This window comes from Podarcis muralis, chromosome 14, assembly GCF_964188315.1.
Source record: "Podarcis muralis chromosome 14, rPodMur119.hap1.1, whole genome shotgun sequence".
NCBI lineage: Eukaryota > Metazoa > Chordata > Lepidosauria > Squamata > Lacertidae > Podarcis > Podarcis muralis.
In genome coordinates, this window is record NC_135668.1 from 2,461,244 (window position 1) to 2,480,031 (window position 18,788).

The 18,788-nt window shown below is 46.0% G+C and overlaps 1 protein-coding gene across 9 annotated transcripts in view; it reads left to right on the top strand.

Annotated features, from left to right (window-relative positions):
- TJP1 (tight junction protein 1) overlaps window positions 1–18,788 on the top strand; it is a 324,709-nt gene that overhangs the window by 263,367 nt on the left and 42,554 nt on the right. For all 9 annotated transcript variants that reach the window (XM_077918885.1, XM_077918886.1, XM_077918887.1 and 6 more), the window contains 5 exons: window positions 469–571; window positions 9,575–9,854; window positions 15,687–15,790; window positions 16,735–16,903; window positions 17,650–17,794. In XM_077918885.1, coding sequence (XP_077775011.1) covers window positions 469–571; window positions 9,575–9,854; window positions 15,687–15,790; window positions 16,735–16,903; window positions 17,650–17,794 — 801 coding nt within the window. The remainder of the gene's footprint in view (window positions 1–468; window positions 572–9,574; window positions 9,855–15,686; window positions 15,791–16,734; window positions 16,904–17,649; window positions 17,795–18,788) is intronic.

Below are 18,788 nucleotides of genomic sequence, written 5' to 3' on the forward strand. Positions count from 1 at the left end.
AACACAATTTGCTCCTAAGCTTGGTTTTTGCATCCAGTTTCAAATACAGGTTTGAGGAAACCCTGTTTGCCATTGACTGTGGCTAATGTTGGTGTGAACTTAAAGGGGTCGTGATTGGCCCAAAAGAAGTTCAAGCGTTGGAGGAGGCAGTGTGCAGTCCTCTTGCAGCTGGCCCATTTCCTCCCTCTTAACAATGTTTATGGGATGGGGAAGTGTGTCTGTAGTCTCAGAGCTGGTGGCATCAGCTTTTAAAAATATAGCAGAGGAACTTCAGAAATGTAGAAGCACATGATGAATATTACGGACAAAACATTCTGATAACTTTGTGGAAGAGAAGATCTGCATCCACAAAGCACCTCTGTTGGAGTGGCTATATAGCATAGTAATAGTAAGCTTTGCTTGTTTTCTTCAAGGCTTTTTCTTTACTATTTACCAACAAGCTTCCTACTTATTTTAATTTTTTTCCAGGGAGAATGACCGTGTTGCAATGGTCAATGGTGTTTCTATGGATAATGTGGAGCATGCTTTTGCTGTTCAGCAGCTGAGGAAAAGTGGTAAAAACGCCAAAATTGTAAGTTGGTGCTTTATCCTATACTCCTAGATGTGTGCGCAAAGTATTCATATACCAGAATTGCTCAGACAAAATGATCGCAGTCTTGATGGTGGGTTCATTGACATCTGTCATACAATAGCACAAAACTTGTAAAATAGCTAACGTCTTTTAGCAAAAAGTTATGTGTGCTTGAGCTGCTCTAGACATTTTAGCGGGGGGGGGGGGGGGAAATGAAACCCTAAAGCAGACTTGATTACTTACTAGCTGGGGCCACAGGGGATATGCTTAGCCTTCCCATGGTATCCACTGATTGCAGCCCCGAACTTCTTCCTGCATTTACTGCCAAGTAATGAACAGCAGCTAAAGAATACACTTGGGAGAAAAATGGTAAAGGTAAAGGAGCCCTGGACAGTTAAGTCCAGTCAAAGCCAGCATAACTAACTCGCTTGTGGTGCAACAGAACACCGTGACGGAAGCCAGAGCGCACGGAAACGCTTGGGAGTAATGGTAGAAAGTGGGGACCAGCCCTTCCTCTACAACCCTGGGCTAATACTATTTAGCCTTGCTCTTTTACCTACACCAAACACAGCTTCTGTGTTGAGATAATTGGGAAGCTTTCCTTGTTCCTTCTCATGCCGTGAAGGAAGAGGGAGAAAGGCCAATCTTTGGAAGAGGCAGTCTGGGCCCATTCCTCAGCCTGTCTCCATAATGGATGAGTCGGGGAACATAGTGTGAAAGAGAGGGTTGGGATTTTCATTTTCTTGCTCCATATCAGATGTGGGCTTAAGTCAGTCTGTTGGCTGTTACTCAGGTGGAAGAACCTACCCCAATTGAGACTGAAAACAGCATTGTTCAAGCATGCTTTATGAGCTGCCTTTAATTCATTAGTTGCGGGAAAGACAGAATATAGCTCTCAAGGGACGTGGGTGGCACTGTGATCTAAACCACTGAGCCTCTTGGGCTTGCCAATCATATGGTCAGCAGTTCGTATCTGCACGACGGGGTGAGCCCTTCTTTGTCCCGGCTCCTGCCAACCTCTCTGTTTGAAAGCGTACCATTGTGAGTAGATAAGCAGGTACCGTTGTGGTGGGAAGGTAAACAGTGTTTCCATGTGCTCTGGCACTCATCACATCCTCTGTGTGCCAGTAACAATTTAGTCATGCTGGCCACATGACTCGGAAAAGCTGTCTATGGACAAACACTGGCTCCCTCGGCCTGAGAGCAGAGATGAGCACCACACCCCATAGTCTAATTCGACTGGACTTAACCATACAGGGGTCCTTTGCCTTACTTTTACTTATATGACTTATGATTATAGGGAACAGAGGCACAAAATGTTCAGCAGTGCAGAAACCTCACTGTGCCTTCTAAACCTTTTGGTACAGGTTTGCATGTTTGATCTGCTTATCAGCACTTGCGGGTTCAAAGTTGAAGCAGGGAGGTGGAGCTTTGATGATTCAGGCAGGGGAGCTGGAAACAGGAAAGGAATGTGTTTGCTTTGCAGAGCTAGCATTCCAGGACATTGTCTGAAGGCAGTGTTGCTGAGCAAAGTGGGCCTAGGTCTAAATTGTGCCCACACAAGGCTCTCTGTGACCCTGCTCCTTGGCAGCATTGACAAGCAGGATAGCACATGTGCAAAAATGTCTCAAGGCTTAAGTAAGCAATCCATTGGGATGTGCTCCGGGTACTCTACAGCTAGCACTGTGCTAGAGTTGTTGTGCAAACCAAGCAAACTCAACCTTGGATGTCTAGGTATTCTGCAGAATTCTGAACATTCAGAGTTCACATAGAATTCCTCTGCAGAGCTTTCTCCGTTCCCAGATGAAACCTGATCAGGTTTAAGATTTTCATTCATTTGTGCTTTTCATTCATTTTGTACTCTTAACTAAAATGTTAAAATACACATAAGCAGGACATGTGGCAAAAAACCCGCCACCACTATTCAAGTTGATAGAGTAAAGCACTGTGGAGAGTATACCATTTTAAAAGACCAAGGGGATGTCCACCTATGCAATGGGTGAGCAATCTAAAATGAACAGCAGGGCTTGTGTGGATGCAGTGAGCAAACAACAGAGAGCCTTGGAGAGAACGTGAAGAGGAATATATCCAAAGATGGATATGAGATGCTATAGGAGAAGAAACTCAAATGTAGAGAGAGTGTTAGTAAAGGTAAAGGGACCCCTGACCATTAGATCCAGTCGTGACCGACTCGGGGGTTGCGGTGCTCATCTCACTTTATTGGCCGAGGGAGCCGGCGTACAGCTTCTGGGTCATGTAGCCAGCATGACTAAGCTGCTTCTGGCAAACCAGAGCAGCACACGGAAACGCCGTTTACCTTCCTGCCGGAGCGGTACCTATTTATCTACTTGCACTTTGATGTGCTTTCGAACTGCTAGGTTGGCAGGAGCAGGGACCGAGCAACGGGAGCTCACCCCGTCATTGCGGGGATTCGAACCGCCGACCTTCTGATCGGCAAGTCCTAGGCTCTGTGGTTTAACCCACAGCGCCACCCGCGTCCCTTAGAGAGTTAGATCATGATAAAACTTGGCATGCTGGGGCTGATGTGAGCTATAGTCCAAAATATCAATCTAGTGGAGGACACTAGATTGACCGAGGCTCCAGTATCCTGTCCTCAGTGTCTCCTTTTTCTATAGATCACCGAAGGAACTGTAAGCACTGAGGGCAAGGCCTCAGTAAAAGGTAAAGGTAAAGGTACCTCTGCCCGTACGGGCCAGTCTTGCCAGACTCTGGGGTTGTGCGCCCATCTCACTTAAGAGGCCGGGGGCCAGCGCTGTTCGCAGACACTTCCAGGTCACGTGGCCAGCGTGACAAAGCTGCTCTGGCGAGCCAGCGCAGCACACGGAACGCCGTTTACCTTCCCGCCAGTAAGCTGTCCCTATTTATCTACTTGCACCCGGGAGTGCTTTCGAACTGCTAGGTTGGCAGGCGCTGGGACCGAACAACGAGAGCGCACCCTGCCGCGGGGATTCGAACTGCTGACCTTTTGATCGGCAAGCCCTAGGCGCTGAGGCTTTTACCCACAGCGCCACCCGCGTCCCAAAGGCCTCAGTACCCATCCCCAAAGTCTCAGGTCCCCAGTATTCATTGCTTCTCCTTAGTCTGTCTTCATAGCAAGGCAGAATTGTGCCTAGCTTTTCACGTGCCCTAGGTATTGAATGGCTTTACTTTCCTCTCATGCCTCAACAAGCAGCTTTTTCCTTCATTCTCAGCGCATACTATTTGCCACTGCATGGTGCAATTATATTGATTCCTGCTATTCTTTCAGACAGAGTGCATAGATAGCTTTTTCTTAAATCTGCAAAACAACCCGTCATCAGCAATAGATCAGTCTGTCTTGTGGTAAACAATTGCAACGCTGTATTGTGTGAGAAATCGTAACACACTCATTGTTCCTCACATAGAGCGCATTGTAGCAATCAAATCATGAGGTTACCGGTGCATGGATTGCTGTGGTCAAGCCGTCCCGATCCTGGAATAGCCATAGCTGTTCTGCTAGTCAAAGCTGGTGAAAAGCACTTTTAGTAATGAAGAACACTTGTGCCTCCAGTGGTACAGTGGGATGTCGTAGCACCCATAGACTTTGCACCTGCTCCTTCAGGGCAGACAACTTACCAACTTCATGGATCCACAGAGCCTCTGTCTTCCCAGATTCAGACTCAGTTTGTTAGAACACCACTGGATCCAAGCACTGGTCAAGGGCCTGCACAGCCATTCCCAGTGCAGACGTTACCTCACTCCAAACCTCCTTATGCCTACTCCCAACGATGTCAGACAGAAGTTAAATAGCATTGGGGACAGAATAGTTACCTGTTTCACCTCATACCTCAAGAACCAGGGGGCTGAGAAAACCCTCATGCTACGTTGAATTCTGCACCCGTCCCATGAGATCAGACGGGACCTTCTGCAGAACGGTGCAGCTGATACGCATCTCCAAGAGGCTGTCCTGGAGGATAACAATCATCAGTGATCTCAAAAGCTAATGAGAAGTAGAAGCAGCAAGGTCTCTCTTCCAGTAAGATCCTCCATCAGGGCGACCAAGGCCAATTCCATCCTGAGCCTGGGCTGAACCCAGATTGCAATGGGTCTGGATAATCTGTTTCCTCTGAGAGGGCCTGCAACTGTGCCACCGTGACCCTGTCAGGTACCTTGCCCCCACCTCCTTCAAGGCAAGAGGCACCATCCCCTCATGCAAAGACACAGTCACTGCACCTGGGACCCACCCAGACATTTCCCATGACTAGCAAACATTTTGTCAGAGTGACCAGGCTGCAAAAACTGAAACTGATCCTACAAAGCATGACATTGAAAACCTCATTTCAAGCTGCATCTGTCATGGTGTCTAGCTCACTACAGGGGCGGACCTGTTATCCTCAACGTGCCTGGGAAGCAAAGAATAGAATGTCTCTTGACCTTCAGACTTAGTCCTAGACTCCAACCACCTATACAGGTGCCAGTAGCCTATGGACCACCTTGAAGTGTTCTGCTGGGGTAGAGGCAGCAAAGGGTCAAAGGCCTACACTAAACAGTGGTTTGGAGGGTCAAAAGTATGCTTTGGGCTTGTGTGCTGCTGCTTCTTTTCTCACACGCTGGTTTCCTTCTCTCCCTTTTTGGTTTTTCATGATGAAGTGGGTTTTCAGACTGTAGTTGGTAGGTTAGTACTAGCTATAAGTCTGCCCAATTCAAATTTTCACAGCAACTTGTGATTTGGCAGTCTGATGGCTGACTTGAGCCAGTAGGTTGAGCTTGATAGTATCTTTGCTGCTGCTTGTGACTTGTTTAAGTATAAGCCTGAAAGATATCCTGAGCTTGAAACCCAAACAATCTTACTGCTAGGAGGAGGTGTTGGGTAGTATGTGGCAGATTATATATTTGCAGACAGGAGTGGGGTTGCCTGAGGGTAAAAGGGGTTTGTGCATGTATCTCTGCAAATGTCACCTGTAGCTCTGGGCAATGTTTGGATCATTTCCCCCCTCTCCTGTTTTGCCTGTAAGTCTTACCTGCATGATGCAGATTATTTATCTAGCTTACTAGGTCACTTGACAATTTTCATGTAAGCAGTGTCTGAGGCAGATGATCATAAACTGTAGGCTAAGCTACCCCTTCCTCCCCTGCTTAACCTCATGGAAGTTGAAAAATCCTTGGTTGTTGCTTAGAGAACACCATGCACATTCCTACACTATGCTTTGGAGTACACAAAGAATATTGTTAACCCTCAGAATTACGTTTGATCATAAAAACAGCTTTGTGCTTTTCTCAGTCTGAAAGAAAGTTGAATTCCTCAGTTTTGAGGACAAATGTGTTGCTCTGCAGCAGGTTTTTGTTTTGTTTTGATGGCTTGCCAACGATACTACAAAGGTCTGTATCGCATGCCTATTGACACAGCACATTATGAGAGACTAAGCCACTTTCCACTCCAGCAGTCTTGTCAAGCATTGAAATATTGATGAAGTTGCAGTGTCTGTAGATTATGGGATTCTTTTATATGTTTTGCCCTTTCTCAGAACCTGAGAATGCCCCCTTCCCTTTTTGGGTGGGTGGAGAAAAACTTCATTGAGGACAGTGGTAAGGATGGTGTGCTTGGATGTATCTAGGGGTCGTAGACAACTTTGTGCTGTTTTTTAAACAGCTTATCAGCCACCGTGTTCGACTGTGATAAAGTATATCAATCAGTCATCAATCAAGTTTATTAGGAGATCCAATGCAGGTTATAGCCAGACAAAAACAATCACACAGCACAGTGCAGTGCATCGCCCTACCACAGCTCCATCAGAGAGGGAGAGAGGGCTGTCAAAGAAATTTTGCAGTACAGACCTACGCTAAGTTACTTGGAAGTAAGACCCATTAAAATATGCATTGGAATGCAACCTTAACTGATCAATCTTTTAGTAAACTTAGTTGGCATGTTTTTGCATATGGATAAGACAGTAGTTTTGATTTTTAAAAGTATTCTTTTATAGCAGGGCAGGATTCTACAAGCCCTTAGATGGTCTCCCTGTTCTGCTGCAGAATTTAGAATGCTTTTTTTTAAAAGCAGCATTCAAGAACCTATCTTCAAATCATAAAGCATTGTGAAACTGGCTTCTATAGAGATGCCATTGTCTCTCAAAAACAATGGTGCAAGTGAAGCTTTTCGTTAGACCATGGGTAGTGACTTTGGTGCCAGACTGCAATTCCCCTCATCCCTGGTGCTTGGCCACACGGGCCAAGGTGAGTAAGGCCACTGGAAGTTTTCAGGCTTAAGTGTTCAGTGTGGTGCTGGGGGGGCGGGGGAGAGAAGCTGCCCTAAATCTTCCCAGAACACCTGTGTGACACCATCATTCTTACTACTTTCAAAACCCTCCTCAAGACCAGTCTTGCCCATGAAGCCTTTAGCACAGTCTCACGGTTCCCATGCCCTGCTGATTCTAAGCTTAAGCACATGTAACTAACCGACCCACATATTCATTCATATTTATCTCTGCATTCTCTTCCCTCCCTTTTAGGGGTAATTAAAATTATAGAATCATAGAGTTGGAAGGGACACCAAGGGTCATCTAGTCCAACCCCCTGCAATGCAAGAATCACAGCTAAAGCACCTATGACAGATGGCCATCCTCCGCTTAAAAACCTCCAGGGAAGGAGAGTCTATGACCACACGAGGAAGACCATTCCACTGCTGAATCGCTCTTACTGTCAGAAAGTTTTTCCTGATCTTTAGTCAGATTCTCCTTTCTTGTGATTTGAAGCCATTGGTTCGAGTTCTCCCTTCCAGAGCAGGAGAGAACAAGCTTGTTCCCTCTTCCCTGTGACAGCCCTTGAGATATTTGCAGGTGGCTGTCATATCTCCTCACAGTCTCCTCTTTTCCAGGCTAAACACACCCAGCTCCTTCAAGCTGTCCTCATAAGGCTTAGTTTCCAGACCCTTGGTCATCTTGGTCTCCCTCCTCGAATTCTGTGCCCAGAATTGGACACAGTATTCCAGGTGTGGTCTGACTAAGGCAGAAGAGAGTGGGACTGTGACTTCCCTTGATCTGGACACTAGACTTCTCTTGATGCAGCCTAGAATAGCATTAGCTCCCCGCCCCCCGCTGCATCACACTGCATCAACTTGTGGTCCACCAAGACCCCTAGATCCTTTTCACATGTACTGCTAGTAAGCCAGGTGTCCTCCATCCTATACTTTTGCAGCTGGTTCTTCCTTCCTAAGTGCAGAACCTTACATTTGTCCCTATTGAAATTCATTTTGTTAGCTTGCGCCCAGTTCTCCAATCAGTTAAGGACATTTTGAATTCTGTTTCTGTGGCATTAGCTATCCCTTCCAGTTTGGTGTCATCCACAAATTGGATGAGCATCCTCTCAATTCCTTCATCCAAGTTGTTTATAAAGACATTAAACAACAACGGGTCCAGGACACAACCCTGTGGCACCCCACTTGCCACTTTTTCCAGGATGACAAGGAACCCTTAATGAGTACTCTTTGGGATCCGTCAGTCAGCCAGCTACAAATCCACCTAACAGTTCAACCCACATTTACCAGCTTCCTTGCAATAATATCAGGAGGGTATTTCCACAAAATTATGTTTTTCTTTATGACTGAAGTCCACACTGTGGTGTTTTTTTTGTCACACAATTGAACAGTGAGGTTGGTGTGTGGAGGAGGAGCACTTCAGCTCTTCACTGTCTCCCTCCTCGCCAGGATGCCAGCTCATCCTGTTTTCTTTTGCCTCTTCTTCCAGTGTTCTGTAACATTTCAGGGGTCTGCTGAGAGTTACCTTTTGGCTCCCATTTGGCATCTAAATATTGATGAAAATGTTGGCTATCCCATTTCCTTATTCTGTACAGGCACTCATGCTTTGCATTAAGTAAGGGCTTTGGATAGGGGGATGCGGGTGGCGCTGTGGGTAAAACCTCAGTGCCTAGGACTTGCCGATCGTATGGTCAGCGGTTCGAATCCCCGCGGCGGGGTGAGCTCCCGTCTTTCGGTTCCAGCTCCTGCCCACCTAGCAGTTCGAAAGCACCCTTAAGTGCAAGTAGATAAATAGGTACCGCTTTATAGCGGGAAGGTAAACGGCGTTCCATGTGCTGCGCTGGCTCGCCAGATGCAGCTTGTCACGCTGGCCACGTGACCCAGAAGTGTCTGCGGACAGCACTGGCTCCCGGCCTCTTAAGTGAGATGGGCGCGCAACCCTAGAGTCGGACACGACTGGCCCGTACGGGCAGGGGTACCTTTATCTTTACCTTTAAGGGCTTCGGAAGGAGTCTATTGTTGTTGTGATTTGAGGAATCTTTGTGTACTAAAAGATATCTGTGTGGGAGGTCTCATGTATTACTCAGAATTCAGGAAACCTCTATTCTGGGTTTTCCCAGCAAAGTCACAACTCTGACTTGATGGGATATCACTCCGCTGGACATAACCTTCTGGCCTCTTACTGCTCCTTCCCCAGAATGGATGGGACAAAGCATTCTGGTTTGGCCTTTGGGAAGCAAGTGACCCTTTGGTCTCCCAGTCTTTTGTAATGTAGTCTGCTGTTTTATGCCTTCTTTGATAATAAGGTTTACTTGGCCATGGTTCCCATTTTTACTGGGTGATGTGCACCTAAATCATGCTCTGAGTAGACCTACTGAAACCAATAGACATGTTACATACATTCATTTATTACACTGAGTCTACTTTGAATATGACCCACTGTATAAGTTTTAATGTTTTTCTAAGCCACCTTGAGTGTATTTTGGGAGCAGAAAGGTGGGGTAAGAAAATGGAATAAAATGAACAATTACTACATATTTTCTTCCTGAATTTCCCCCCCAGAATCAAAAAGAGTTAACAGTTTGCCACCACTAGATAAGAATGAAATCTACTATGGTGGTAAGCCAGAAGGAAAATTACTAGCATGAGCACAACTATAAATTCTGAAGGGTGCATGCAAAATGTTTATGTTCAAAACATTATACTTTCTAGATTTACATTGCAGGTAGTTTGCATTTTATCAGAAAGTGAAGGATTACTGTTGTACGTTGCAGACCATCCGAAGAATGAAAAAAGTTCAGATTCCGGTAACTCGGACAGATCCAGACCCGGTCTCTGAAAACGATGAGGACAGCTATGAAGAGGATACGCACGACCCCAGAAGTTCCCGCGGAGCTTCAAGTGTGAGCCGGCGGCACGAGAAGAGCTGGGTGAGGGACCGAAGTGCAAGCAGGGAAAGAAGTTTATCGCCGAGGTCGGATAGGAGGTCGGTGACTTCCAGCCAGCCCGCAAAACCTACAAAAGTCACACTGGTGAAATCCAGGAAGAATGAAGGTATGTTGTGACTCAGCGGTAGGACTCAAAAGAGAAAGTGCTCCCTGACCTTGTACCTCATGCCATGTTTTAACCAAACAAGTTTTTAAACTGTGTATGCTCTTTAATAGTTTGGATTAGTCTTCTCCAACCTGGTGCCCTCCAGGTCTTTTAACTACAACTCTCATCAGCATGGCCATATCCTTTTGGTGCTTGGTGGGAGTTGTGGTCCTGGAGGGCAGCAGGTCAGGGAAGGCGGCATCAGAAGGAAATAGGAGGTTTGCATTTATCCATTTGCCCCAAAGAGGTTTTTTAACTGGCCAATCAGCCATAATCTGTTTGTTGTACTTTGAGAGTCAGTTGGCTTCCTGGGAGAGGAAGTAAGAGGGAGTTGTCTTTCCTCCTCTCTTGTGTGCCACTTACCACTAGCTTGAAAGAGCAATTCTGGAGAGAAATGGTTCAAGTCTGGCATATATATAGGAGAGTTTAGTTTCTACATCTGGGTACGGTTGAGGAAGGCAGATTGGGGAGGATGACCATCCTAAATGAGGGCAAAGTTGCCCATATTTTGTCCTGCTACAAGGCAAGATGAGAAAGTCTCCCCGCAATTGTTGAGCTGGTAGAATCTGAACTGTGCTCATGGGCCATGGAAGCCCCTTTATATCAACAGAGGTGCAGCCACCTGTTAACACTGCAAAGAAGGGTACACATAGTATCTGCAGGAAGATGTTTGGAAGCAGAAACCATTTTTCATTGGTTTGATGTATGCACATTCATTGGTTTGATGTATGCACATTGGTTTGATGTATGCACAATTTGAGGTTGGGGCTTCATTTCATAGAATCAATAGAATCGTAGAGTTGGAAGAGAACTGCCCCCCTCCCCTGGTCATCTAATCCAGCCCTCTGCAATGCAGGAATCACAGCTAAAGAATCCCTGAAAGATGGCCATCCAACTTTTCTTTTAAAAAGTCTCCAGTGAAGGAGAGTCCACATCTTCCAGGGTCATTCTTTCCACTGTACAACAATTCTTGCCAACAATCTTGCTTCATCTTCCATGTGGCTGTCATATCACCCCTTGGTCTTCTCTTCTCCAGGCTTCCCTTCTTCCTAAGGCTTGGGGAGTCTTAAGTTGGCATGGGAGCCTTCTTCCACAGAAGGTTTAATTTTGCTTTATGGGATTAATCTCCTGAATAGTGTTTTGGAAGTTTCTGATGGAAATTAGGAGTAAACCCCTCTTCTTGCACCTCCATAACATTAAGCCATCTCTGTTCTGTTCTTTTTGGATCTTGTCTTGGTTAGGGTTAAGATAGCAAGCTTTCCGATTGCACAGTACTCTTTCCGCAGGAAGAATTTCAAACTGAAAGCTACTTACCCTGGCCCAATAAAAAGTACCCATCAAAAATTTGAAGCAACTTTTCCTTGGGGATTGACACAGCAATTGTTCTTGCTATGTACAACTTTATAGGAAAGAAGGAACAGATTTGTCCTCTATTTCACATTTCCCCGTTTACCATCTAAACTTTTTAATGCAAGTTTGGGGTGTTTTGCTTACCTGAACAAAGTGTGATGCTAATTTAGCTTGCTAAATTGCTGGCAAACAATTTGGTTATTCTGATTGCTTCTTCTCCCAAGAATGAATTTGCACAATCTCGCTATACAGCCATTCCTCAATTATACAGAAAACTGCAGACTGCCTGTTAATGACCCGGGAGTCAATCTCACAGCAGTGTTTTGCATACCAGTTACAGAGCGTGCTGCACTAATTATGCAAATTTGAGATCCAGAGCCATTCAAAACTTAAGTATTTCATAGTTAGGTAACAATATTCCCTGCCTTCTAGCTGGATGCTACCATTCCAGTAACAACTTCCGTACAGCACTGTTTTGGCAACATTCAGATTTTTCTAAACCTTTTCTCTTATAAAAAATGAATGTAGTGTCACAGACATCAAGTCGTGTTAACCCTTCCCAAATGATGTACAACTCTGTAAGCTTAGGTCTAACATAGCAGGGAGAGAACAAGCCGTCATAAGGATGTAGCAAGGATAGTAATAATAGTATCTCCCAAATGATAGTTTCCTTGGCTAAAATTGGAGGTACTTGTGCTACTTAAAGGCCTCGTTTGAACATAACAAACTGTGAATTAACATGAAGAAGCAAGCATGCTGGTTCATGAAGCAAAAAATCATGTGACATGCTTTGTTTCTCTCCCAGCTGAGCTGCTGCTATGATTGCAAGAACTAAGCCATGCTTTGACTTAGCATTATGTGTGAAGTTGGACCCATTGTTTGTCTCAGTGCAAACAACCAGGCTTTTGCTTGGCTTACTGCCTATCGTTTGCTGTGTGTGGAGCATGGGGGGGAGGGGAGAGAAATCACAAGCTCAGATTCATGCATGACACTAAGCCAAACCATGGCTTCATTTTTAGTGGCGGCAGCAGCAGGACAGAGAAAGGCGCAAAGGGGCTTCTGTTTTGCTTCTGTGCGCCAGCGCACTTGCTCATTCATGGTCAACCATGTTTTGGCTTACTGTTACATGCAAACATGACCAAAGAGTTAGATATTTACTACATGAACTTTCAGAACAGAAGACTCATATCTCAATGGTGGAACACCTGTTTAGCATGCAGAAACTCCCAGTTCAAGCCCCATCACCTCTCTGTTAAAAGGAGCAGCAAAGAGGTGACAGGAAAGACCCTTCTGTGCTCATTGGACTAGTGGGACTAGCCTAGTCCCCAATGTTCCTGGCAGTGAATTAGAGTATTAAAGTGTGTACCTTTTTTACACACCTAACCCCCTTGGTTCAGGTGAGGTATTTGGGTGGCTGGTCGATTCATTTTCCCCAAAGAGTGCTGGTGGGTAGAGAAGACAGGCAGCCAAAAAGCATGGAGGTTCCCTGCCCTAGAGAGATGGCCCTGTCTTCTCTGAAACGATTTCTGACTCACAGGGAGGAAAGGGGCAGATTTGGTAGCCTAGCCTCACAGCTCAGTGTGCAGACGCATAGAGCGAAGTGTTTCTTCAACCAAGTCCCTCTCCCTCCTTTCTAAATAATAATAATAATAATAATAATAATAATAATAATAATAATAATAAATTTATTATTCATAGCCTGCCCATCTGGCTGGGTTTCCCCAGCCACTCTGGGTGGCTCCCAACAAAATATTAAAAACACGCTAAAACATCAAACATTAAAAACTTCCCTAAACAGGGCTGCCTTCAGATGTCTTCTAAAAGTCAGATAGTTGTTTATTTCCTTGACATCTGATAGGAGGGCATTCCACAGGGCAGGCGCCATTACCAAGAAGGCCCTCTTCCTGGTTCCCTGTAGCTTCACTTCTCACGGGGAGGGAACCACCAGAAGGCCCTCAAAGCTGGACCTCAGTGTCCGGGCTGAATGATGGGGGTGGAGATACTTCTTCAAGTATACAGTGGTACCTTGGATTACATACGCTTAGGTTACATACGCTTCAGGTTACAGACTCCACTAACCCAGAAATAGTACCTCGAGTTAAGAACTTTGCTTCAGGATGAGAACAGAAATCGTGCTTCGGCAGCGCGACGGCGGCAGGAGGTCCCATTAGCTAAAGTGGTGCTTCAGGTTAAGAACCGTTTCAGGTTAAGAACGGACCTCCGGAACAAAGTAAGTACAGTGGTGCCTCGCAAGACAAAAATAATCCGTTCCGCGAGTCTCTTCGTCTAGCGGTTTTTTCGTCTTGCGAAGCAACCCTATTAGCGGCTTAGCGGATTAGCGCTATTAGCGGTTTAGCGGCTTAGCGGCTATTAAAGGCTTAGCGGCTAAAAGGCTATTAGTGGCTTAGCGGCTTAGAAAAAGGGGGGGGGAGTGAAAAAAAATCGCAAGACTCGCAAGACGTTTTCGTCTTGCGAAGCAAGCCCATAGGGGAAATCGTCTTGCGAAGCAACTCAAAAACGGAAAACCCTTTCGTCTAGCGGGTTTTTCGTCTTGTGAGGCATTCGTCTTGCGGGGCACCACTGTACTTAACCGGAGGTACCACTGTACTGGGCCGAGGCCATTTAGGGCTTTAAAAGTCAGCATCAACACTTTGAATTGTGCTTGGAAATGTACTGGGAGCCAATGTAGCCCTTTCAGGACTGGTGTTATATGGTCCCAGCGGCCACTCCCAGTCACCAGTCTGGCAGCTACTTTCTGGATTAGTTGTAGTTTCCAAATCACCTTCAAAGGTAGCCCCACGTAGAGCGCATGGCAGTAGTCCAAGTTGGGAGATCACCAGAGCATGTACCACTCTGGCGAGACAGTCCGCAGGCAGGGAGGGTCTCAGCCTGCTTACCAGATGGAGCTGGGAGACAGCTGCCCTGGACACAGAATTGACCTGTGCCTCCATGGACAGCTGTGAATCCAAAATGACTCCCAGACTGTGCATGGTATACTTTAGTTAGAAAGTTGGTTGGAGAGAGTTGGTTGAAGAAATGCTTCTGTCTGCATGCGCTGCTGAGGTGTGGCACAACTTGGTGGATCCAAGAGGGCAGGTGGAGCATAGGAGACCTGTTTAGCAATGGGCGCTGTGAAAAGGATGGCCAAGTGTGCATGTCTGTCAGCTGCGGAGGCGCTTTATTCTCCCCCCTTCCTCTTTATTCCTCCCCAAAGACGAGGTAACCTGGTGGGGGTGTGGGGCGCTCACCAGCTTGTGTGCTCTGCAGGGGAGGCAGGCAGGTTAGGGTTAGTTCTCCCAGCCCATCTCAGGCCAAGCAACTTGGGGGGGGGGTGTGAAATGCTCCTTCGGGGTCCCAGAGCCTTCCTGCCCCCTTCCCACAAAGAGGCAGCAAGGCTCCAGCATCCAGGTTTTTACATTTATTGAGAAGGTTGACAGGCAATTGCTCTTTGGTGTCCCGAAGGAGCTCTTTGTGTCTGTAGCCACTGGGAATGGAAAGGTTGCTTAAATCCTCCCCCACTTTTTAACAAAGGAAGACATTCTTTGAATACAAACATTACATTCTAATGGCAATCAAAGAAATACTTGAAGAAAAGCAGTGGTGCGGTTGTGTGGGCGCACACACATACACACACATTGAGGGGTGAAAGCTGAGGGGGGAAGGCCTTTTATCAATGGCTGGAAAAGCCCGAATGGATTTTAAGGAGCCGAAAGCCCACTAGAGAGTTCACATTTATGGGGAGAGCCTTTCTGAATGAAAATGAACACAACACTGTGTGTATGAAGGGCCTCAGGTGCAAACATTCTCATAATCTGTGCAGCAGCCTTGTAAGACAGGCCAGTTTTGCTATCCCCACAGTACCAATGGCAAGGTATGCATGGAGACTCTTGGAAACATACAGTTGGAAAGGACCATAAGGGTCATCTAGTCCAACCCCCTTTTGCAATGAAAAATGTCACTGCATGCCGCTGCTTCTGTGCCTGAAACCCTGGAGAACCTCTGCCAATCTGAGAAAACATTAATGGGCTAAACAAGCCACCTGCAGAAAAGCTCAGGTAGTCATGCTTTTAGTTAAGGTCAGGGATGGGCTTATGCTTTCTGAGCCATAGCAATGCTTATGGGGTCTCCACCTTTTAGCTGTAGTGTGGGCTGCATCAGGAAACCCCAATACATCCTTGACTCTTCCCGTATGTTGGCACAGGGTAGGGGCAGGGAATCAGTGTTGTGAAGGACTTTCCTCGCCCCGCTTCCAGCACAGAGGAGTCACCACTTCCAGCCTGCTGACTTGAAAACATTAAGCTATACTTACTGTCTCTTATTTCCTGGCAACGCTCTCTCTGTGTCCCAGCACAGAAAGATTGAATTTATGGGAGCAGTGGTGGTGGACCCTGAAAATGCTTGTTAACAACAGGTATGCATTTATTTTCTTTTAATTCGAAACAGAATATGGATTGCGCCTAGCCAGCCACATATTTGTGAAAGAAATATCCCAAGACAGTCTGGCAGCAAGAGATGGCAATATTCAGGAAGGTGACGTCGTACTGAAGGTACAGTAAATGTGGCCCCCCTTCTTTTTCTTTTTGTTTGATGAAGGAGAGAACACTTTTACACACCCGGTTTCCTGGTAACTTGATGGTTTTAAAGGGACCAATCCTGATTCACTGGAGCAGAAGATTAAAAAGAGGGTGAATGTAAGCTCCTATATATCAACCTGCAACTAGCACAGCTGTGCTGGCCGGGGTCAATGGGAGTTGTAGTCCAAATGGCAAAGGCTGGTATATAGCAAAATGTCATTGTCTGCCAAGTCGTGGCAGCAAAAGCCTAGTGTTGGGGACCATTTGCCAAGCCCTTGTAGAGCACAGTAGGGATGTTCCACATGTGGAAGACTGAACTGCCTGTAGGCAACCTTGCTTTGGACAAGAGCTTGAGGAGCTAAATCATCTTGGCCGGAGGATATTAGTCCCTTGCTGACTATTCAGTGTAAATCATTGACAAATCTCTGAATCCCATTGGCATAATTATGGCACTGGAGTGGGTTCTCCCATTCCTTTGGTGTTTGAGTCACGTAATTACAGTAATTCCTTCTATAGGTACTCAAATGCAATGATTATGTTAAGCTTCAGAGCGTGATTGTGATTTCCATAAACCAGGTGTGTAGTTTCCTACCCTTTGGCTGGTGCCCTAGATTGAGTATTTAAAGTGCACCCATCTCCCCTCCAACCCAGCACAAGTCACATCATCTCTGTAATGTGGTATCCAATGAAGACATGTTCAAAGCATACCCATCAGTGGACTTAAGTTCATTTATTTCTAAGGGTCTGTTCTGAGTATGACTTGGTCAAATGCCACCACAGCCAGAGTGAGCAATCAGGCTTTTGTCTGTCTGTCTTGTCTCTTCCTTCCTTTCCCTCTAGTCTTCAAAGTTGCCATCAAGGCGAAACTGCTGACTTTCTGTTCGGTTCCTATCAGTAGTCCTTTTGCTCTGTTGCAGATAAACGGAACAGTCACAGAAAATATGTCATTGACAGATGCCAAGACCCTAATAGAAAGGTCAAAGGGCAAGTTGAAGATGGTGGTTCAAAGGGATGAACGAGCAACTTTGCTGAATGTCCCAGATCTTTCTGATAGTATTCACTCAGTCAATGCTTCAGAAAGAGATGGTGAGTATGGGTCTGTTTGTCTTTAAAGGTAGAAACAGGGTTGTTGTTATATTCCAGTTCCACAAAGATGTAAAATGTTAAATGTAGCAAGACTCGGAGTGTGTATTTAGACAAGGGAGATGGGGGGTGGGTTTTTGAGCTGGTACAAACATTGGTCATTAGAATTGCATGCCTTTAAAAATATATATCAGTGGTTTCTCAGTATTGCACAAGTAGAATTGTAGTTCACACATAATGCAAAGCCATGGTTTGTTTCACCAACAAGTGGCTTGTTTGAACATCTGAACACAGCCCAGCAGACGAACCATTGCCTGATTTCTGCCAAACAAACCACAATGTGAAGCCATGGTTTGTTGTTGGCTTATGAGTGGTCACTTACTTTAACTACAGTTTAGCATTTACGTTCAAACGCAACAGTCTCGCTTAACTATAGTATCCCTGGCCATCCCACACCAGATGCTTGCCAAGCTACAGAAGCACCAGGCAAGAGCAGCTGGGAAGCAGACAAAGCTTTGAAGAAGGAAGCTTGTGAGGCAACTTGTGGCTTGTTGAAACCATGGTTAAACACGCCCACACCATGGCTTAGCATTATATGCAAATTTAGCCAGTACAAGTGATTGGGGGGGTGTAGATGGTCCAATACACTTCATATAATAAGTTCTGCAAAACCTTATATCCATTTTTGGGCAGGTCATGTCATCATTTTTTATAAATCATTTCATGAAAAAACAACTTTTATTTAACAGACATTTCAGAAATTCAGTCGCTGGCATCCGATCATTCCAACCGATCACATGACAGGCCCCGCCGCAGTCGTTCACGATCTCCTGACCAGAGGTCAGAGCCTTCAGACCATTCCAGACATTCTCCACAGCAGCCCAGCAATGGCAGGTGATGGTAGCCTTGTACTATTTTAAATTGACTTGTTAACAAAATAGTAGACTAGACGCTTGGGAATATGTGTGCAGTATTTAGGTGCATGGCAGGCCAGCTATGTAGTTGCATGGTGCAGCAATTAATGGAACCCAGAGGCTTGACGCCACAGGCATAACCTACCTACAAAATGTTAAACTGCCTGAATTTTGCATTGTTTGTTTGTGTCTGGCTTGCTCTGGTTAGCCCAAGCGAGACAGGAGTGAGTAATGACGCTTCTGTATGTAGCCTGAGAGGGAGGAGATTTCAGGTTTGTGCTTGTATACAATCTCTGTTTTGACTTGTACACTCAAACACATGTGCTTGCTTTTGTGGGGGGGCTAACACAAACCATTCCCCAGATTAAAGGTGGAAATGGCCATTTGGCGAGTATTTCATGTTTTAATATTGCAGATTCATTTCCCACCCATTTCTTTTGCTATTCGTATCTGGACCCAGTTCTAGGTGCTAGGTGTTACTTTTAAAGTCTTCTGTGGCAGGGATGGGGAGCCTGTGGCCTCCAGATGTCACCCCCGCCAACATGGCAAGTAGGAATTGTGGGAGTTGAAGTCTGACAGCACCTGGAGGGCCCCTGGCTCTCCACCCCTGCTCTACAGTTAAGGTCCAACCCCCCTTTCCCGGCTCCCACATGCGTCGGTGGAGCGCCTGTAAGCGTGCCCCCCCTGTTATGCCCTGCCCCTGTTACACCTTCTTCTGGGTCCCAAAGGACCCCTGCATCCACGATTGCACATCAATTGGATGTTCTTAAAATGGTCACTGCCATCTCCTTGCTCCACCATCTTGAGAGATTCACCTGGTTTTAAAGCACAAGAGGGTAGCAATGCCAAGGTTATGAAACTCCCTATCCGAGGCAGTCTGCTTAGCTCACACTTGGTTGGTGGTGTTACAACATCACTTTGCTGTGACATTTATTATGTGTTTAGCAAGCGGCTGTTGGATTCTAATGCCGCCC